Source organism: Pipistrellus hanaki (genome assembly GCF_964339955.1).
Source record: "Pipistrellus hanaki genome assembly, chromosome: 1".
In the NCBI taxonomy this organism is placed as follows: Eukaryota; Metazoa; Chordata; class Mammalia; order Chiroptera; family Vespertilionidae; genus Pipistrellus; species Pipistrellus hanaki.
Window position 1 is genome coordinate 95074338 of NC_140503.1, and position 23377 is coordinate 95097714.

The following is a 23377-nucleotide window of genomic DNA, read 5'->3' on the forward strand; positions in this document are numbered from 1 at the left end:
TTTGGTATATATTTAGTATTTTCTAAAGACTCTATTATGATGACAGTATCATGTCATCTGTGGAAAATGAGAGTTTTACTTCCTCCTTTCCAATTTGGATGCCTTTTATTTTTTCTTATCTGATCATTGTGGCTACCACTACCAGCACTATGTTGAATAAGAGTGGTGAAAGCAGACGTTCCTGTCCTATTTCTGTTTTTAGGGAAAATGGTTTTTGTTTTTGCTCATTGAGTATGATGTACGTGTAGGTTTATCATATATGGCCTTTGTCATATTGAGATATGTTACCTTTTTCCCACTTTGCTGAGAGTTTTTAATTAAAAAAAAATGGGTGTTGGATTTTGTCAAATGCTTTTTCTGTGTCTACTGATATGATCATGAGATTTTTGTCTTTCAAATTGTTTATGTGATGTATCATGTTTATTGATTTGCAAATATTGTGCAAGTCTTGTATCCCTGGAATTAATCTCACTTTTTGATGTGAAGCATAGTAACCTCCATCTTAAATAAAAAACAACTGTTTAAAACTCTTTGCTATTGTTAGAAAGTCCCTAGTCCTGTAAACTCTGTCATTATAAACTTTGTCCCTTTAAAACAGTCTGTTATTCTGTAAAATGACTTTGTTTTTCATTCAAATAATAGAAAAAGATAAACTTAATTATCTGACCTTGCAAGCTAGCCATCCAATTTAATAGATTAATACTGATAATAATTTTGCTAAGTACAAACTCATTATGTTTTCAAGGTTATAACTGTCTGTAACAATAACTCACACAGAGCCCTTTGTAATATCTGCAAACAAGGAGACTTGAAAAGTATAAATACAGAAAAACTTCCTGTGTGGGATGCTCAGAGATTTGGAAAATACAACTCCCTCTGGGCCACATAGGAATAAATGACTCCTAATTAACTGGCTCATTAAGGCATCTTGTATCTCATTCAATAATTTACGATACATGATGTAAGATCTTTTTAATGTATTGCTGGATCCAATTTTCTAAAATTCTTTTGAGGATATTAGCATCTATGTTCATCAGGAATATTGGCCTGTAATTCTCTTTCTTTGTACTATCTATACCTAGTTTTGGAATTAGGTAATGCTGGCCTCATAAATAGATCTTGGAAGTATTCCTTCCTCTTGGATTTTTTGGACTAGTTAGGAGTATAGGTGATAGTTCTTTGAATATTTGGTAAAACTCCCTTGGGAAGCCATCTGGACCCAGGCTTTTGTTTGTAGGGAGGTTTTTGTTTTTGTTTTTATTACTGCTTCTATTCCATCAGTTGTTTACTATTGGCCTATTCAGGTTTACTGATTGTTTCTGAGTTTTAAGGAGACTGTGCCATTATTTTTAAAATGTCAAGTGGGCTTTCAGCTCTGAAAGCTTGCTTAGCTTAAATAAAGGTTAAAAAAAAAAAAAATACAGGAGAGACAATATGCAAAACAGGCTCCACGCAACAATACTAAGTGGCCTGACCAATAATTCACTTAATTTTTATTGCAAACACAATCTGAATTTTAATTTAAAAATGTTCAATTTAGGGAGCTTTTCTAAGTAGGGCACAGGTGACAAGAGAGCAGATAAAAGAATTACTCTTCCAACTGGATCTGACCCGTCTAACCTTTACTATAGTTTTGAAAGGAGAGTACTCCAATTTATAAATAAACAATAGAGGTAAGGTGGAAACCAGGACAAAGGCAGATGAGAGTACCACTCTGCTCTCTGTCTTTGCTTGCTTCTACTGACCCCTGAAAATGAGCACTCTGACAGTCAGAGACGGATTGATATACACATACACTCACTCACACACACAGAAAAGAGAGAGATACTGTGGGCAAAAAGCACCAAAGATATAAAACAAAATGTGTGAATCCCCATAACACAACTTCTGATGGAAAACTGTTTTTCATTTTGCAGAAGTAAAATATTCACCACCAACCCTGCAATTAGCTAGAAAATTACAATAATTACAGCAATTTTGTATCCTATCTCCAATCCAATTAATAGATATATGACCCTGTCAACATGAAATAATCAGATTGCATCTATAACAAAACTGGATGAGTTTTATATGCTGAAAAGAACTTGCACAGTAAGAAGGTAATTATTTGAAATACTGAGAATATCATTTGTATGCCATGCTCCACTTCACAAGTTAAAAGGAAACACAATAGGAATATTAGTCCTATTTTTCAATATATATTTAAATCAAATCCAGAATATATTATTCTAATACCAGTTAATGTTAAGAAGATAGATCTCTAAATCAGAGATCTTGGATATCCTAGTAAGACAAAATCAATATCCATATTGTTGGGTAAGAAAAAAAAATTAAGACATAAAGGGAAGGAGTGCTCACTTTATAACATGATCCTTCTATAACAATTATTGATACCTTTTTACATCTAAGTTAGGATGCTAGTAAATCTTACCAATTAATTAAGTAGCACCATTTCAGAAAAAATTAGCTGCATAATGGATAAAAAGTAACTGAAACATTAACATAGCTTAGAAAAATTTTTAAATGTTAAAAGACAGTACACACACACACACACACACACACACAATAAATCAGATACTTCATTACTCAAAAAATTTATAACAATGCTATTTCCAGAAATTTTACCATCACCAAGGGCATATGCCACTCCCAAAGGAATCTTGAGTCTGCAGCCTGAATCTTCCAGCACAAACATTAAACAAACAAACAAAATCAGCATTCTAGAGTTAAAAGGAATCCAGCCACCATTCTAAGGCAAGGTTACCCAAACTATCTGACCTCTATAAAAAATTTAAAAAATTAAAAACTTGATAATTTAAAAAGAAAAAAAATGAGTGAAAAAAATCACTGGACTTGGACTCAATGATTTCATAGGATATGTGTGCCCTGAGTATATTAGGTTTCCCTTTACCTAAAATATATATATATATATATATATATATATATATATATATATATATATATATATATATATAAAGTCTGGATTTGTAAACACGGAAATTGGAGACAGTTAAATGTTTAACACCAGATTGTGAGATTAAAAGAAAAACGGGTCCATTTGATTCTGTATAAAAGTACTACACCCTACCTATCTAAGATGACCAGTATGCCATATTCAAGAATACATGTTCTGCCCTGGCAGGCATGCTCAGTGGTTAGAACGTTGGCCATCAGACTACTGGTCAGGGCATGTACCTGAGATGCAAGTTAGGTCCCCAGTCTTGGTCAGGAAATGTGGAGGAGGCAACCAATGTGTCTCTCACATCCATGTTTCTCTTTCTCCTCTCTCTCCCAATCTCTTTCCAAAATTCCCTCCCTTCCACTCTGTAAAAATCAATGGGAGAATATCCTTGGGTGAGGATTAAAAAAAGAAAGAGAATACATATTCTAGTTATTTGGTTTCTGTGACTTCTCAACCCTTTCAAATATAATAATAATAAGTGGCTTTGCATTCAAGAGATATTATCATTACCATTCTACAACCTTCTACTAACCTAGTGCTTATGTGTCAGGCAATGTATTAGTACCCTAAACATCTCATTTACTACTCATAGCAATTATGAGGTAGTAGGTACTAACAATTATTGAGGCTGGAAAGATTACTAATCTTGCCCAAATGTCCAGACTGATGTGACATCTTCAGTACTCTGTTTGAACTATGAGTACGTTTCACTACTATCCTAGAAAGGAGCGACTGCAGAGTAAACTCATATTTAAAAAGCCTAAAGTCAAACATACTCCCACTCAAACTTATCAAAAGACTGGTTGAATACAGTAAAATTTATGTAGGTTACTCGGTAACCAATTAGCTTTAAATTTAAATATGCTTATGCCTGGGATGAGGTAGACTTTCCAAGACATATGAGGGAACATGGAAGTTTAGGGATTTGATGTCAAAAGCTTCACCTTCCATATGCATCATTCCCTAAAATGGTTCTACTGGCCTGCAAACAAAGAGGTCAAGTAAAATGCTGGTTCTTCCCACTCAGTTTTCCTTTGTCAATAGCCCTAGGCTAACATATTCATGAGGCACAGTGCTAAGGCCAAATGTACTTTTAAAAGTCCAATGTTTGCCAGTGTTGCTCAATGGTTGAGGAATCATCTATGAACCAGGAGGTCAATAGTTTCATTCCCAGTCAGGGCACATGCCTGGTTTGCATGCAGGCGTGGTCCCCAATGGGAGAAGGGACAGGGGGGAAAGCCATGCAGGAGGCAGCCAATCAAGGATTCTATCTCGTTTTTGATGTTTCTATCTTTTCCTTTACCTTCCTCTCTGAAATTATATATATATATATATATATATATATATATATATATATATATATATATATTTTTTTTTTTTTTAAAGAAAGGTCCAAATGCTTTAATTTCTCTTAAAATCAGAAGGAAAAAATGAACTTTGAAAGTTGAAAAACATTGTTTTGATTTTTTCTCACATCATACAAATATAATAATTTTAGGATCTATTAAAAAGTATTAAATTTAACCTAGGACAGAAAAAAATAAAATATTGAAATATGTAAGGTTATATGATATGTACTTTTTATTATTGATAGTATTAAGGAAGGAGGGGGTCTGTGAAGATCTAGGCACATCCTTCTTCTTCACAAAATTCTATCTAATAAAGAGGGAATATGCAAATTACTGTCATACCATCACAAAGGTGGTGGTGCCCACAGCCACAAGATGGCAGTGCCCAGTCCCCTCAGCCCCACCTGAGTCCTCCACTCCTTTCAGCCAGCCAGGGGAGTGGCAAGCACACTGTGCAGCCTAACCTGCCCTCAGCCCCCCAGCCACCCAGGGCCGGCCCAAGGCACAGGCAACCCTCAGTGGCAGCTGCCCAACTGCCCAGGGCCACCCGAGGCTTGTGCTGCTGGCAGTGGCAGCAGCAGAGGTATGAGGAGGGCACCACATTCCACTGATCACCAGGTTGCCTCCCACCCTTGAGGATTCCTGGACTGTGAGAGGGGGCATGCCGGCTGGGCTGAGGGACACCCCCTCCCTTCCAGTGCATGAATTTTCATGCACCGGGCCTCAAGTTAAAGTAATTTTTTAATTAAAAATTATAAGATACAAAAATAAGTATTACCTAACCTACATCTTACAATTGACACAATGTACAACAGCACATAAAAACTTACAGAATGCCAAACAAAGGAACATTTTATACAGTGACCTGTTGAGAAAGTAAATGACTCAGAGTAACAAATCCTTTTGCCAGTCAGCTAGTTTCCAGTTCATTCCTTTCGACATTAGGCAATTGGTTGTCTGTTTTCTGACATATCAATAAAAATAATTTGTGTTGAAGAATAACCGATACTTGACATTCCCCCCTTGGCAGGAGTTACAAGAATTAGGTAATCAGGTTATAATAAAACTCCATCTACTTCCTTCTATTTATGTCTATAAAAAAGATTTCTTAGTCTACAAATATTTAATATTTTTCACTGGATGACAGTACTAAGGGAGGAGGAAATCCCATCTTAAAGAAATACATTTGTAATAAAATAAAAAAAAAACTTTTATAATTTATCAGACTAAATATAAAAATGGACAGTGCCCAATCTATGCAAAGGACAGAAATCTATCCACAATCTGGGGAGACCAGCCTAGGAAGCCAGCCTGATACCTACAGTAGCCAGTTCAGGGTGTTAGACTATTATGATCTGCAGCAAGCAGCTCAGAAAGCCAAACAATAGCCCTGTAATAATCAGCTGAAAATAGCCAGGACCGTATTTACAAATGACAACTTATCTAATGCTTTACGCTTCTTCAAAATTAAGAACAACCAGAAAAAGCCAAAAATGCACCCTTAACCAATCACAAAAGATACCCCACTTTTAGAATGCCCATTTACAGATTCCAGTCAGGGCACACCTAAAACCTACTCCCTACCCTCTCTTTTTCTCCCAACTAAAAACCTTTCCCATTCCTCTGCCTGCTTTGAGCCTCTGCCAAATGCAAGTAATAGTGGCTGGTACCCTTGCGTGGAAATCTCTGAATAACAAGTAGTTCTCATTTGAATATTCTTCATTTATTCTCACAATAATAAGCAAAAATTTTAAATTTTATACTTATGATATTTTGATCACTTGTACACGAATAATGGTCACACAGTACATTTACATTTTATAGAAAATTTATGAGTTAAAAATTGCAATATATATTCTTTGTTTCATAGAAATATGAAAGCATGGCCAACAAAATACATTCAAGCTTAAAATATATTAGGTTAAAATTCTGAATTATATGAAATGAAAAAATATAATCTCAAGAAGGAAAAAAGAATAAAGTAAATTTTCAAAGTGTTAAAGAAATGTGTCATATATATGTATTTCCTAAAACAAACAAAAACCTTTAATAGTGGTTTTAAATACATACAAAAGTAGACAGAATAATATACTAACTCCTCATGTATCCACTGAAGTATCCATTCCCAACTTGCACAGCCTGCTTTATTTTAAAGCAAATTCTAAATAAATAATTTCCACCACACATATTTCATTAAGAATCACTAAAATATAAAGACTCTTTAAAAAATGTTTAATAACTCCCAATTTGCATTCAACTCTCCTATCAGCATATAAATGTTGTTTTAAATTTTATTTAAATTGAGATTGAAACAAGATCTGCACATTATGATTGGATTCTTTGCCTCCTAAATGTCTTAATCTGTAAATTCTCTGTTTTCCCTCCTTGCAAATGATCTATTCAAGAATTTAAGTCATTTGTCTTGTGTCATTTCCACAGTATTGTCGTGGCTGATTGCAACCCGATGGTATTAGCATGTTTCCCAGGGTTCTGTATTTCCTATAAATTGGCAGTTGGATCTAGATGTTTGATGAGACATAGGTTTCTATTGTTAAGACCACTACCCAAGAAGTGTGTATTTCTCCATCAGGAATACAGTGCCTTAATTTATTATAAAACTAGAGGCCCGGTGCATGAAATTTGTGCACAGGGGTTGGTTCCCTCAACCCGACCTGCACCCTCTCCAATCTGGGAGCCCTCAGTGAAGCCCTCAGCAAAGCCCTCAGCAAAGCCCTCTGCAATCCGGGAGCCTGGTTGCTATAGGCCAACTCTCCATGGTTATCTGCTCTCTGCGGGGCCTGATCGCTCCATGCCTGCTGACCAGAGGATCTACACAGCCAAGAGGCTCTCTGAGGCGAGGGCAGGATGCTTGCCTCATCATCACAGACAAAACAAGTATTCTGCCAGGCCACTGATGCTGCTGGCTCTCAGAGGCCACCCACCCAGGACTGCGGGACTCTGTCAGGGCTGTGGGGACTGAGCACCGCCTTCTTATAGCTATGAGCATCACCATCTTTGTATCAGAGCAATGGTTAATTTGTATATTACTCTTATTAGATAGGATTTTACATTAACAGTAATTAAGGATCAATGTGTAGATCCACTGTTTCAACAAAAGTTGTAAAATAGTGATATTCTAATTCTATCATTACTTTTTCACTTATTAGCTGGAATATTTCTGAGATAGGCCACTAAGCCAGGACAAGTGGAATGGGGAAACTGAGGTAGATGAACAAACTGGAATAGCAATTTACAGCAGATACCGGTCACTTCCCTAGAAACAATTATCTAGGCCTCAAATGTATTCCAGCTCCATGCCCAGAAAAGCATCAAAACTAGGTGTAGGACACCAGGACCAGCTGCAATTATTAATGACCCCCTAGCATTGACCAATGAGTGTAGAAACCAAGATCCTGAAAGAGAACACCTGGAAAACTGATAAATATTCTGCTAAAACCTTTCCCTAAAACTCCCCTAAGATTGCAGCCTATAAGAGACATCTAAAAACCTTCAAGACAAAGAACCCAGCCTGCATTCTCCATCTGGGCAGCATACCCCTGGCATCTCCAAAACTAAAAGGGTACCACAAGACTTGTAACAAGGGAAGCAATGAGCAGCAGCAACTCATCCTGGGGTAACCTTCTGAATGTGTCCAAGCTGCCCTTTTCTCTGACTTCCCAGTGAGCCAAAGTAACCAGTCTAGGCTATCCTGTTGCTTCTTCTATGCTAATTTCCTTTTTGCTTTACCGTCCCCAACTTTAACAAATGTACCCTCATAGTCACCTGGACTCATATGGTGAAATCTTTCCTTCATGAAGTTAAGAATCCACACACTAGTCTAGGCAGACGTGCTTAGGGACAGGGCTCCTGACTCATCCCATCTAATAAAAAGATGTGATATGCAAATTAACCATCACTCTGCTATACCTACCAGCCACGCCCACCAGCCAATCAGAGCGAGTATACAAATTAACCCCAACCAACATGGCTGCAGCCACAGAGAACAGGAGTGAGGCTTGGGTTTCCCTGGCAATGGAGGAAGTCAAGCTTTCCACATACCATGACTGGCCGAGGCCTCCACTCAAGGGTACAAAATTTCAATTATTGAAGGTAAATAAATGCCAACAAAAATGGCAGCAGACACTGAGCTGGAAGAGCAGGAGGTTAGGGTTGCCCCGAGTGATAGAGGAAGCCAAGCTTCTGCAGCCCTGGTTGGCTCAGGCCTTCAATCCAGGCTACAAAGTTTCAATTGTAAAAGATAAATAAATCCCAGATACCAGGGCCTCTGCTTGGGTCGCCAGGGGCTGTGGCTGGCCTGCAAACCACCACAAACCCCTCGCCTAAGCTGCCCCGCACCCAAGGGAAACCCCACCCTGATCTGGGACACCCTTCAGGGCAAACCAGCTGGCCACTACTCATGCACCAGGCCAGTTGGGAGGCACCAGGTCTGCAAGGGAGGGCAGTTGAGAAGGACCAGGCTTGCAAGGGAAGGCAGTTGGGGGTGATCAACCCTGCAAGGGAGTGCAGTTAGGGGTGACCAGGCCTGCAGGGGGGGGCAGTTAGGGGCAATCAGGCTGGCAGCAGAGTAGTTAGGGAGTGACCAGGCTGGCAGTAGAGTGGTTAGGGGTGATCAGGCTGGCAAGCAGAAGCGGTTAGGGGCAATCAGGAAGGCAGGCAGGTGAGCAGTTGAGAGCCAGTAGTCCTGGACTGTGAGAGGGATGTCCGACTGCCCATTTAGGCCCAATACCTAAATAGGCAATCATCAACATCCCTTGAGGAGTCCCAGATTGGAGAGGGTGCAGATTGGGCTAAGGGACAACCCCTGCCCCATGCACAAATTTTGTGCACCAGGCCTCTAGTCAAATCTATAAAAAGAAACCTCTCCTCATCTACCATTTGGTTAATCAATAATACCATTGATAAATGAAATGCACCATAGATGCTGATTTTATGTTTTCCAATTACTAAAAGTTGTTTCACTAGCATTTTTTCCACAATTTGCTTACTTACTATCATTATGAATGCATGAACTTTCTGCTGTTACTATCTTTATTCATGTTTCAATTGTCCCTCTTGGGGCAGTGGGAACCTAAACTTGCCCACAGGGCCCTTTAGGTAACTCTAGTAACATTTCCTAGCTTCTTTGTTTTTTTAACTAGAGGCCTGGTACACTAGGTGGGGAAAGGGGGTGTCCCTCAGCCCCGCCTTCACCCCCTCACAATCCGGGAGTCCTCAGGCAATGTCCAATTGACAGCTTAGACTCCTGCCACAGCCACTGCACTCACCAGCCATGAGCCTGGCTCAAGGCTTCTGGCTGAGCGGCACTCCCCCTGTGGAAGTGCAATGACCACCAGGGGGCAGCTCCTGTGTTCAGTGCATGCTCTGCTCCCTCGTGGTCAGTGCATGTCATAGTGACTGGTTGTTCCACCATTTGGTTGATTTGCATATTAACCTTTTATTATATAGGTACCATCTTATCTAATAAAAGAGTAATATGCAAATTGATGTCACTCCAACACACAAGATGGCTGCCCCAATGTGGTCAAAGATGGCCCCTCACAATCCAAGACTGCTGGCTCCCAACCACTTCCCTGCCTCTGCTTTAATGCCCCTCATTGCTTCTGCCTGCCAGCCTGATCACCCCCTAACCACTCCTCTCCAGCCTGATAGATGCCTAACTGCTCCCCTGCTGGCCTGATTGCCTGCCAGCCTGGTCACTCCTAACTGCCCTCCCCTGCCAGTCTGGTTGCCCCTAACTATCCTCCCCTGCAGCCTGGTCCCCCACAACTGCCCTCTCCTGCAGGCCTAGGTCCTCCCCCAACTGTCCTCCACTTCAGGCCTGGTCCCCCACCAACTCCCCTCCACTGCAGACCTGGTTGCCTCCAACTACCCTCCTCTGCTGGCCCGGTCACCCCAAACTGCGCTCCCTTGTCAACCTGGTTGCCCCTAACTCTCCTCCCTGCCAGCCTGGTCAACCCCAACTGCCCTCCCCTGTAGGCTTGGTCATCCCTAACTGTCTTCCCCTGCAGGCCTGGTTGCCCCCAACTGCTCTCCCTTGCTGACCTGGTCTCCCCCAACTGCCCTCCTCTGATAGCCCGGTCACTCCAACCTCCCCTCCACTGCTGGCCTGATCACCTCCAACTGCCTTCCCCTGCAGGCCTGGTCATCCCGAACTGCCCTCCCTTGCAGGCCTGGTCCCTTTCAACTGCCTCCCCCCGCCCCCCCGCTTTTCAGGCCTGCCCCCTCTTTCCCCCAACTGTCCTCCACTGGAGGCCTGGTCACTCCCAACTACCTTCCTCTGCAGGCCATCTTATGGTGGCCATATTGTGTCCACATAGGGCAGCCATCTTTGACCACATGGGGGAAGCCATCTTATGTGTTGGAGTGATGGTCAATTTGCATATTACCCTTTTATTACATAGGATGAGGAAAAAAAACTAACAATAACAAAAAAATTCTGTATTTAATAATGTACATTAGGATGTAATTATTCACATACAACCACTATATTCTAAACCTCAGGTACTTGAATATGTATAATTGAATTTTTATTTAAATGCAATCTACTTTATACACATGCTTATTCTAAGCAGATAAGGATTAAAGCACAGATTTAATGAGCTGGTATATCTATAATAATAAAAGCATGATATGCTAATTAGACGAGATGTCCTTCCAGACATCCTTCCAGATAAAGCTGGGGTTGCAAGGGAAGCCTGGGGCTTGGGTGCCAGAGGGAAGCCAGTGCCAGCAGCCAGGGAAAAGAAGGCTTACTCTTGCATGTGTTGCTCAGTGGTTAAATGTCACCCCATGCTCCAAGAGGTCCTGGTTCAATTCCTGATCAGGGCACATGCCCAGGATGCAAGCTCAATCCCCAGCAGGGGGAGTGCAAGAGGTAGCCAACAGATGTTGATATTTCTCTCTTATCAGTGTTTCTATCTCTCTCCCTCTCCCTTCCTCTCTAAAATCAATAAAACATGTTTTTAAAAACAGGAAACAAAATAAGGTAACCTGTATAACATTTATATATTATCTAGTATACTATACATAGTTTAAGCCTCATCTTTTAAAATATTTTGCCCCAAGAAAATTCAACATGAAAAATTTTAGTAGCATTATTTATGTACTATAATTAAATATTATTTCTACAATACTCTGAGCACCTGAGTCCCTCAGTCCCCTCAGCCACCCAGGGCCAGCCCAAGGAACAGGCAAGCCTCAGACGGTGGCTGACACTTGCATTGCCAGCAGTGGCAGCAAGAGAGGCGTGATGGGGGTGTCACTTTCCCCTGAATGCCGGGTTGCTTTCCGCTCCTGATAGCTCCCAGATTGTGAGAGGGGGAAGGCTGGGCTGAGGGACCCCCCTCCAGTGCAAGAATGTTCATGCACTGGCATCTAGTAAGATTATACAATTAAAAAAAAAAAAAAAAAAAAAAAACTAAACATGTTTTCCAGCAAAGTTACTCACTTTTCTGAGTAACCTTTTAAGAATGACTGACAGAATTCTTCAAGCAAGTGTACTGGAACTACCGTACTCTGGGTCCTAGGATTCCTAATATAAACTCTCTCTATCCTATGTTTTCTTCCCTTGGGATGGCATTCTAATACATCTCTTCCAGATCTCTGAAGATAATTATGGCTTTGAGGTCTCTCCTCCTGTTCAACAGACAAAGTTCAAGTAATGGTTATAACCAAGTTGACTGGCAAACATGCTATATTTTATTTCAATGTAAAGCTCTTTAGTTATTTCTGTTAGAACTATATGAAAGAAAAATTCAGGAAATTAACTCTTCTACTAATACTAGAGGCCCAATGCATGAATGTGTGCACACTGAAAGAAATTCATTAGAAGAAATATTTTAGAGGCTGGGGAGGGACCACTGAGAGAGGTTAACTCCAGGGTGTGTCAAGCACCTCTCACCTAGTCCCAATCAGCCGGATCACAGCAGCAAGCTGACTTATTGTCAAAGTGTCTGCCCCCTGGTGGTCAGTGTGCATCATAGCAACTGGTCGAACAATCAACTGAGTGGTCAGACACTTAGCATATTATGCTTTTAAATATATACTTTTAGTGAACAATTAAAAGTCTACCAGTCCAAAGTAAAATAAGAACAATCTATGTAAATGTAAAGAACCTTGCCTATTTCTTTTGCAAAATACATTTGTTCTGATTATAAACTTAATCAATTTTTATAAAAACTATTTCTATAAAATTCCATTCACAGGTTCATGGCTGGATAATAAAAGTTGGCATGCCTGTAATTTAAGATAAAATGTGCATTAAAGAAAGAATTGTCGCTTACTCGCACGAAGGACTGAAGGTGTGACCTCAATTTCACTTGTTGCTTGATAAGGCTGAAAGGCTGAAACATTGTTGGAGCCAAGCTCACTGCCAAATATCTCTGGACTCTGGGTGCCTGTGGAGCTAGCACTGGTGCCATCACCTCCATGATGTGGATCCTGTTCATCAAACACTGCTACCAGCTGGAAAAGAAAGGTAAAGGGGATATTATATGCCAAGGCATTTCCATTACTCTGACAGAGAAACGGTACTGATATTTATACTACTAGCAATGTTATGTTTTAGGAAGCAAAACTTCAAGAAATTGTCTTTCCCTGAGTTTTGATGCTTTATTTTTTCCTTTCTAAGTTATGCATTTCATATCCAAAATTATATGGGTGAAAAACAATAAAAATGTTTTAATGTCACAGAATACTAAGAGAGATAGAAATTTAGGAAAGATATAAAATGAAATGTATTGCCTACAATGAGTTAGTAGAAATAGGGGTGAAAGAGAGAGGTAGAGAAAAAATGATAATGATAATGGAAATACTAGTGCAGTGATACTTCTGTAAGTGGCTCTCAGAACCATCATAATAATCCAAAAACCTAAAACACAAATAAATAATTGAAATCAACCACAGAGCAGGATAATCTAAAATGGAATACAAATAAACCTAAATATGTTATCAATGAAAAATTCAACCAACTGAAGGTGTTAGGGAAGATATAAACTGAGTGACTTTGAAAAACTTTTTCACCGTTTAATGTGAAGCAAATGACAATAAGAACTGCCTTAGAAATAACTGTATTCTGGTTAGTAAATTTATTTCTCACAAGTGTATAATTTATAAATTCTCACACTACTATGACCATAACCACCACTATTACCATGCTCGCGCACGCGCACACACACAAACACACACACACACACACACACACACACACACACACACCAGCAATAAATGAAAAAGAAAAATATTTGAGATAATGGGAGCCAAATTCTTACTGTCAAAACTAAAGAAACAAATAAGAAAATGCACTCTTTGGTATTAGGTTAGAATTAGAGGCATTAATATGAACTCATGGTTTTTATAGGTAGGTAGGTAGGTAGGTAAGTCGACTGACAGATGAGTACAAATGGATGTTAATGCATGTGTGGTAAAAAAAAAAAAAAAAAAATGTATTTCTTAGTTTCATCTACTACCAGATCCTAGAATCAATAACACCCAGTACCAATGAACACAAGTACCCAGATCTTGGTTTCTATTACCATTCTCCAAAAAATAAACTAGGCTCCTTAAAAAAATAGCTCCAGGACTGGGGCAGATAGAACACATGATGAGCTTGGACTCCTGTGATGCACTCAAAAATGATGGAGGCACATCAAAGGGAATTGGGTAACAACCTGAAGAAGATCCCAATGGCCAAAGCTGGGACAACCTGTGAACAACTAAATAAATTATAACCCAGAAATAAACTAAGTATCTGTGAGTCCACCATGATACAAATAAAGAACTGAACAAACAAAGAAATGGTGAAAAGTGCTAATGTTATATTACAAAATGCCTTTCAGTTTAATCTGCATGCAAAAAGGAAAATTGAGCTTTACAAAATCCCAGAGGCAAAGAAGGAAAACTTCAAACATTTTCTGACTTCTTTTTTTGTGACATTAGTTATTTCAATACCTTCTACAAAGATAAAAATGTTCTTGACATTAGCCTAAATTACCTTTACTATGGAATACAATACTGATTAAATTAGGCTAATTTTTAATCAGTTGGCAAGGTTATTCAGAAAACAAATAATTAAATTCATTATAACAACTCTTCAACTGTATAACCTCTTTAGTAATGTTTTTTCAAAAGGAAAGCAGAGAATAAATACTAATTGTGTGCAAATCATTTATCCCTTGTATTTCACAAGTAAAAGAAATGTTAGAAGTTAAACATTTCCCCCAATCCACAAATCGCTTTATGAGTGAAATTTAATGCAAATCTTTTTAAATAAAATGACATCTAATGGATTAAGCCAAACACAAAAGGTTTGGAAACTTAATTTTTAGGGAAATACATTTGAGGAAAGCAATGCCTGTACTTTCCTGTCATTTATTATCTCACAGGAAAATGACTCTTAGAAGACCTGAGCAGTGGAGATAGAGACACATGTATCCTGTCACCTGCGGTACACTCCACCATGAGGTTGCTAATCTTGAATTGGTTCCTCAAGGTGAGTCCAGTTTACACAATTTACCAGTTGTGTAAACCTGAGCAGTTTTTTTTAACAGTATAGGTCTTAGTACTGGACGGCATATGATAAGTGTTATCTGTTATCTTCTTTTAATTATGACAAATTGCTCACAATAGTTCCTGAAAATAGCAAGTACTCAATCAATGTTAGCTAGTATAATTCTTACTTGAGAGAATTTTAAGAGACTGGGGTTATCCAAAAGAGGGTTCACCCTTGAATGCACATATATTTAAGTTGCATTTATTCTGCAGGTTTCAAGAATAAAGGACAAGAAGGTAAACACTCCTAGCTCGTTTGTGTGATAATAAAGAAGTCATGAAGGTCTAAATTAATGGAAAGCCCAGTGGAGTGAAAAGACAATTAAAATGTATAATTGTTAAAATACAGACAGAGACTTATTTAAAAGAGTTTGTTACATGGTGAGTGGGCGGGAGCATGAAAGGGGATGAATCTGAAATGCTTGGTTTGTGGTGTGGGTAACTGGGCAAAGGCAAGCACAAGACCAACTTTGGGACAAAAAAAAATATTCAATTTCAGATAAAACTATCAGATATTCAATATATATGATTCCCAGTAGACAACTGGGAATGAAAGGGAGTTGAAGGCTAAAGAAATGTTACTGAGTGGCAGTGACTATGAGTTTAGAAAAGCTCTCCAGTCTAAATCTGGATCAAGTATGGAAATCAGAAGCAAAACCAGGAGAGCTGAGACTGCAGGTTTCTCTTCCTTTCGGAAAAGGGAAGGTATCTTGGAGCAATGATCAGTAGTGTTACCTTAGACACTCAATCAGAGCAACAGCGTGTCTCCTTAAATGGGCAATATGGCACAGGGGGAATTCCGTACACCAAGCTGCCAAAGCTATAATGATGAATGGATAGGGCCCCTGCACACCAAAAGCTAGAAGGAATGAACAGGACCTGAGTGTGGAAAAGCTAGGAAAATGAATGGACAGGAATTCAATGTACCAAAATTCCATTTTCCCAATCTGAAGAGTCTAGATAGGAGAGAGAGAGAACTTAACTCTGTGAATCAAGATTGTAAGGTGGAATCTTCTCAAAGTGGCATTTCCTCATGTAAATGAGAGACAATGTTCAAACACCACTGATGCTCAAAAGCACTTATCGGCAAAGATAAACATATGAACAAGATGTCAAGAAGAACCTATCAACATAAACATTGAAAGAAAAAATATTTGTAATAATTCTACTAAAACTTTTAAATACTTTACATTAATCACTATACATCCATATATTGTAGTAGTACAGCTATTACAATATATAAGCAGTCCCAGCCAGTGTTGCAAAGTGGTTAGAACATCGGCCCACAATTCCTGGTCAAGTGCACTTACCAGGATTGCAGGTTCACACCTAGGCCTCAGTCAGGGTACATGCAAGAGGCAACCAAGGTAACCAATCAATGTGACTTTCTCACATCGATATTTCTCTCCCTCCCTCCCTAGTGTCTGTCTGTCTGTCTCTTTCTCTCTCTCTCTTTCTTTCTCTCATAAAATCCATGAGAAAATGCTGATTGCTGATTATGGTTTTCTCTTAAAAGCAAGCAAATAAATAAATTTATTTTTATATAATAAACTTATTTGAAAGCAATAACATTTACTAAAGCTGGAACTCAGGGTTCTATAAGTCAAAAACTATTTGTACCCTCTTTTCATTTTTCTATCTAGCTTTCTATAGAAGTTTCTCTACTATTTAAAGTAGCATGAAATTCACTACCCAAATAGCATTGGCTTTACCCTATAGTAAGTAGTCTGAATGTGGCTTATGAAGAAAGTTCCTCAACACTAGTCTTCTAAATGGGAAGTGCCAGTCTTCTCACTGTTTCCCAATCCTAAGGCAAGAACTAAAGAAAGAGCCACAGCAGAGGCAGCTTGTGATGGGCTTTACTTTTGTAAATACTTTAAATGTTTGTCACTTCCAACAAGTATTCCTTTGGTCTTTATCACATTCCTAATATAATTTTCTGTTCATCATTCTCAAAAGTCAGCCTTGGCTCTGGTTGGTTTGGCTCAGTGGATGGAGCGTCAACCTGCTGACAGAAGGGTCCCAGGTTTGATTCCAGTCAGGGGAATATGCCTGGGTTGCAGTTATTACTGGGTTGATCCCCAGTAGGGGGCGTGTAAGAGTCAGTGAAATAATGATACACTAGTTGTCATTGATGTTTCTATCTCCTCTTCCTTTCCTCTCTGAAATCAATAAAAATATATTATAAAAAGTCAACCCTGAATTACTCAGAGAGTAACAATCCAGGCATATTCATTCTTATTTCTGCTGTGTCCAACTAATCAAACTACCAAAGCACCTCTAAGGAGGATGGGCAGGAGCAGGAAAACTATACTGCAACCATCAGATAACGCACAACTCAATAGTTAAGTTTTTTAATGTTTTTGTTGGCATCCTCCAACAACAATAGAAAGTTCAATCCAATGTATTTTTCTTTAATACATTTATTGTGACATCTTTGAAAATCCAATACCTTGGAAATTGCTTGCAATAGTGCTGTTTCCACATGAGAAACCCTCTGAATTAGGATCCTTGTTGGGGTATACTATGGGTTTGTATAGCAGCAGAACTCTGATGACTGCCTTTGACCTAGGGCACTTGACAACCCAGGTCATCTAAAAGCTAACATTTTATGATGAAACCCATTAAGTCAAAAACAAACAAAACATTCTTTTATCCACAGCTCCTGTATTCTCTTTATACAGTTGAGAATTACTTTCATTTTGAACCCTGACAAAAATAGCCCACAACCCACAATATGAAGTCAGATGATATGTGATGGCATGAGTGAGTAGTTGATTACACAGGTCTTCTGCACAGTGTGGAAGGCTGGCCACTCCTTGCCCCCATTGTACACTTTTGCTTTTTCTGTAGTAAAAACATGTACATCTCCTAAAAGGCACTGAATTTACACACTACTTAAAGGGTCAAGCGGGCAGGCAGGCAAGTGATTAAGAGCCAGCAGTCCAGGACTGTGAGAGGGATATCCGAGGGATCCCCGATTGGAGAGGGTGCAGGTGGGCTAAGGGGACCCCCTACCCCAGACATGAATTACTTGCACCAGGCCACGAGTTAGAATATAATAATGAAACCTACTGAAACTTTTATCAGTAATAACTTGAAGTGACTATGCCTTTACGTAAAGCAGCACTTCAAATACTAAAACACCCCACAAAATGATACTACATAATATAACTAAAAAACTACACTATGTGGCCATACTTTAAAACAAACATATACTGGGTGAGATCCTGGTGATGACTTAGAAGAATGTGCAAATCACCATAAATCAACCTTCAGTCCTTCACTGCAGTCATGAAAAAGCCAGCGTGAGATACAAAAGTTTACATTAATCAAATTTAAGGGTTTTAGAAGAAGTTTAAAAAAAAAAAAAAAAAGAAAAAGAAAAAAACACTGGAACACATAAATAGGGAATGATTTGTTTAAAAATAATAATAATAATTAGACCCTCACCATAACATTTACGATACTACAAAAACTCTATCAAATTCTGTCAGAGCCAACAGACCCAAGAGCTGGCATCCTGAGACTCTGGTGATGTAAATACTAAAAGTGCCTGCTGCTGTTTTATGTATTTTACTGCTAGACTAGTGATGCATTTAACACACAAATGCCCGCAATTCCAGGCCAGGATACAAAAATTTATTATGGATTTGCATTAAGTTAATGTTGATCCCAAGAGTTTACCAGCCATCAGTTATTCTAGTGCCAATTAGCACCTTAAAAATAATTTGTAAATATTTGAAAAACATGTTAGCAATTAAAGGGAGGAAATACTCCATATTAAAATAAGGAAGAGACTTTAGGTTAAATGCTAAAAGGTTACTGCAATCTCAGAACATCAAGTTGCACAGCTTTATGTACTCTACACGAAAATTCAACGTGTAGATCCTATTTAAAATTCAGTAAGTGGAATTATTATTTACTGCTTTCAAAGCTAATAGATCCTCTAGTTGAATATAAGAGGTTTAAAACTTTGCATATCATTAACTTATACTTCATGTTGGCAATAAAGTGTTGATGAATGTTTAAAATGACCTATGAATGTGAAAAATTCTGAATAAAGGTAGCTAAAGAACTTTCTTTATACTTTTTAGTGCTTGCCTTTCTTAAAAAATGATGTGTCTACAAAACTCTGGGGAGGGAGGGTATGTACGGGAGGGGGGGCAATGTTAAAATATGTACACATAATAATTTAATTTAAAAAATGGTGTCTAATACATGGCTTAAAATCAAGTTTTATTTTTTATTTTTTAAATATATTTTATTGATTTTTTTACAGAGAGAAAGGGAGAAGGGTAGAAAGTTAGAAACATCAATGATGAGAAACATCGATCAGCTGCCTCCTGCACACACACCCACCACCACCACCACCACCACCACCACCAGGGATTTGCCCGCGACCAAGGTACAGGCCCTTAACCGGGATCGAACCTGGAAGGAACCCTTTAGTCCGCAGGCTGACGCTCTATCCACTGAGCCAAACCAGTTTCAGCCAAAATAGATGTTTCTATTTTTGTGTGAGTGTGTGAAAAGTTTTGTGCAACTGGTTTCAGAGAGAAAGCAAGAAAGTGACACAGCAGCGTGGGTGTTTAAGAAGGACTTGAGAGAAGGACTGTGTGTTCAGGGAAGACGTCAGAGCTGTAGATGCACATGTACTTGTGCAGCCCTGAGGTAAAATAGGCCAGGGAAAGCACTTTATTTTTTTTCCCCTCATTTTTTTATCAAGTTTTATTTTTATGTAATAGTGAAAAGAGAACATAAATTTCTCAGAATTTAAGGACTTTACATTCTTAGCAGATTAACCCTAGTAGCTTAAAAATTAAGATAAACCACTGGTTTGCTCTCTATTACTATATTTTGTGTTTTTCAGAGTATCATATAAATGAAATAATACAGTATATAGCTTGACTCTTTTTTAATTATTAAAGGACAGGAGCCCTTCCCTTTAAGATTGTGTAAGCTTAAAACATTGAACTAGTTCTGGATTCATATGGACATTTGGTTTCCTGAAGCCTATTTTAGGGGTTCTTAGGTTCATAATTATTTTCCTAATAATACTTTGATTTTATTTGATTTTACTCTTTCTCTCTAGAATGTATAGGGCATTTTTCTAGAAGCTGTAGTCTTGAATAAATAAGAACCAGTATTAAGGAGTAAAAGGTAAATCTCCCCAAATCTCAAGCCATTCATTTCAATGGGAGTCCTTGATAAAATGTGTTATGGCAAAAGACACTATATCTTAAATATACGAGCTGGCTTAGGTGCTATGGAGGACAAGAGCTACAGGACCAAACAAAATAATATTATTTGCTTGCCTCTGGCCTCTCTTCCTTACCCTAAATCTACCTGTTCCTACGTCAGAAGAATATTTATTTGTTTGCTTGTCTTAACTTGCTCTCATCTGCAGTGTTTCCATTTCTTTCAGCTTTTAAGAGCTGAAATATCTAAATCAGAGAATCATTAAAAATGAATTCAAGTCAAATGAAACCATCCAAAGACACAAACTGTATTCATTACGCTACATTTTAGGGCAAGAAAAATTTTAAGACAACTATCTGACTAGAACATAGGGGAGGAAGACAGAAATAAAAAAGAGACAAAGGCATTGTTTTAAGCATATAAAATTTGAGGTAATCATATGGTGGCTGGTTTTCATTTCACTCCTCTAAACACCCTGCATTCTGTGTGTCACTTTTTTTTTCTTTTTCTTTTTTTTAATATATTTTATTGATTTTTTTACGGAGAGTAAGGGAGAGGGATAAAGAGCCAGAACCATTGACCAGCTGCCTCCTGCACACCCCTCACCGGGGATGCACCTGCAACCAATGCACATGCCCTTGACCAGAATCGAACCCGGGACCCTTCAGTCCGCAGGCCGACACTCTATGCACTGAGCCAAATCGGCCTTGGCACATGTGTCACTTCTTGACTACAGTATTCAGAACTCTACTGAAGGAGACTGCTGTGTGAATTTATTAGAAACCAACAAATCACTACAGAAACAGTCTCTAAAATCCAAAGATAATCCTATAGGCTAACCATTTTCAAGATCTGAAAACTAAAGCATACAAATCTACGATTAAATACCTCTATGATAATTTTAGTTACAGTAAAATGTGTCACTATCATTTCTCTCATCTACTGCATAAAAGTGAAAGGAAATCTAGTTTTCAACATCATACAACCACTAAAACAACTTCAATCAATTAACGTTGTCAACAGCAAAACTCAATTTTCTCTCCCCGTGTGTAGAGGTGTATGTACCAAACAGATTAATAATTCCCATTGAGAGTGTGGCTAAGTGTTTCTAAGCAACCTTGCTCCATCATCTTCTCTGACAAAACAAGGAAATAGAGCTTTAACTGCAGAATGATGGAGCTCTGAATACTAATGAGGAGGCAAGACTGACTCTTGGGGGGAAAAGCACAGGAGCAGATTCTAACTATAAATACATTCTAATTAAAATTAGTGTATAGCTCATATAGCTGGACTCAAGTCTAGAGATGAAGTTCCTTTAGTGACAGCCAATTCAAGTGAGCTGGCCTCATTAATATAACTGCATATTTAGTTTTAGTGAATGACTCGTGTAAGTCTTCTGGAAATTACTTGAGGGGAAAATCTTCCAAACATGTCTATTTATTTGTTGTAGAATTTTCTTAATCCTTAGGAATATTTAAACTGATTACATTCTTAAATTAGCATCTTTGCCCAAGAGACCTTTCCAGTCTCATGCACTGAACTATTATGACAACCCAGACTCAAAATTGTAAACGTCTCAAATGGCTGGCCTTGCTGCTGAAAACATAGCACAGCATAATAAATCTAATTTGAATGAGAATCCAGGATGTTCTCCTCACACCCTTTTCCTGCACTGCCCAAATTCATCACTGATGCTCTAATATAATAAGATGAGTTATCATAGGATTCATCTTCCCTAATTGTAAAATGGAATGAGAATTTTTTCCAATAGAAACTGCATAGACTACCAGAAAATAATGTATTTGTAATTTTTTTTTAATTCTAAATCAATAACAACAAAGCCCAGAGTAAGAAGAAGGAAGGAAATAATAAAGATCAGAGCAGAAATAAATGAAATAGAGGCCAAAAAATAAAAATACAAAAGATCAATGAAGTCAAGAGCCAATTAATTCGACAACATAAGCAAAATGGACCAATTCCTAGAAACACACAATATTCCAAAACTCAATCAAAAATCTCACAGCAAACAAAAGTCTTGCACCTGATAGCTTCTCAGGTAATTTTAGCAAACATTCAAAGAAGAACTAATACCTATCCTCTTCAAACTATCCAATTCACAAAATTGAGAATAAAGAAAGACTTCCAAGTCCTTTTTACAAAGCCAGTATTATACTAATTCCAAAACCAGACAAAGGCACTAAAAAGAAAGAAAATTATAGGCTAATATACTTGATGAACACAGATGCTAAAATCCTCAGCAAAATATTAGCAAAGCAAATCCAGCAATGCATAAAAAAGATAATACACAAGAACAAGGGGAATTTATTCTAAGAATGCAAGGTAGGTACAATATTCAAAAATCAATAAATGTCATACATCACACAAACAAAATGAAAGGTAAAAATCATGTGATCATATCAATATATGCAAAAAAGCATTCAACAAAGCATAGCATCTATTTATGATAAAAATGCTCAGCAAAGTGGGAATAGTGGGATTATACCTCAACATATTAATATGAAAAATCTACAGCCAAAAACTAAAAGCACATCCCTTAAGATCAGGAACAATATACAGATGAGCAAAGTGCTGGAAGTCCTAGCCACAGCAACAAGACAAGAAAACCAAAAGTTATCCAAATTGTAAAAAAGGAAGTAAAATCGTCATTATATGCTGATGACACGTTTATAGAAAAAGTGAAAGAATCTACCACAAAATTACTTGACTTAATAAATGAAAGTAGCAAAGTAGCAGACTACAAAATTAATATCTCAAAATCAATGACATTTTCATACACCAATTGTGAACTAGTCAGAATGAGAAACCAAGGAAACAATCCCATTTATCATTGCAACAACAATAAAAATAAGATACCTAGGAATAAAGGGGCTAAAAGACCTATATGCAGAAAAATATAGGTTACTAAAAAGTTTTAGAATTTCAAAAGTGGAAGAAAATTGTATTTTAAATCAATCTATTTTAAATGTGGAGATAATGAGGCCTTAAAAAAAAAAATCAATTTGCCTGATTTTGTACTGTAACTATGCTTCACACATTTTATAGAAAATAGAGAACCAAGATCCAGGTCTTTGAGAAACCAGGACTTGCTCTCTCTTGGTGTAGAGTTGAACTTGATGAAAACAAATTGTGGGAAAGAACCAGAATCCTGGAGAGCCTATAAGAAGTAGTGGTAGAAAGAAGGGACTTCACTGGTGATAAATATGAATTAGAATCTCACAATAATGTTATGGTCATGCCTGACAACAAAAGAAATACACAGAAGTTGATTCATTGG

At 38.1% G+C, this 23377-nt stretch overlaps 1 protein-coding gene across 28 annotated transcripts in view; it reads right to left on the reverse strand.

Annotated features, from left to right (window-relative positions):
* Positions 1-23377, reverse strand: part of PARD3 (par-3 family cell polarity regulator) — a 562402-nt gene that overhangs the window by 400256 nt on the left and 138769 nt on the right. For all 28 annotated transcript variants that reach the window (XM_084876589.1, XM_084876591.1, XM_084876586.1 and 25 more), the window contains exon 3: positions 12615-12795. In XM_084876589.1, the coding sequence (XP_084732715.1) occupies positions 12615-12795 (181 nt within the window). The remainder of the gene's footprint in view (positions 1-12614; positions 12796-23377) is intronic.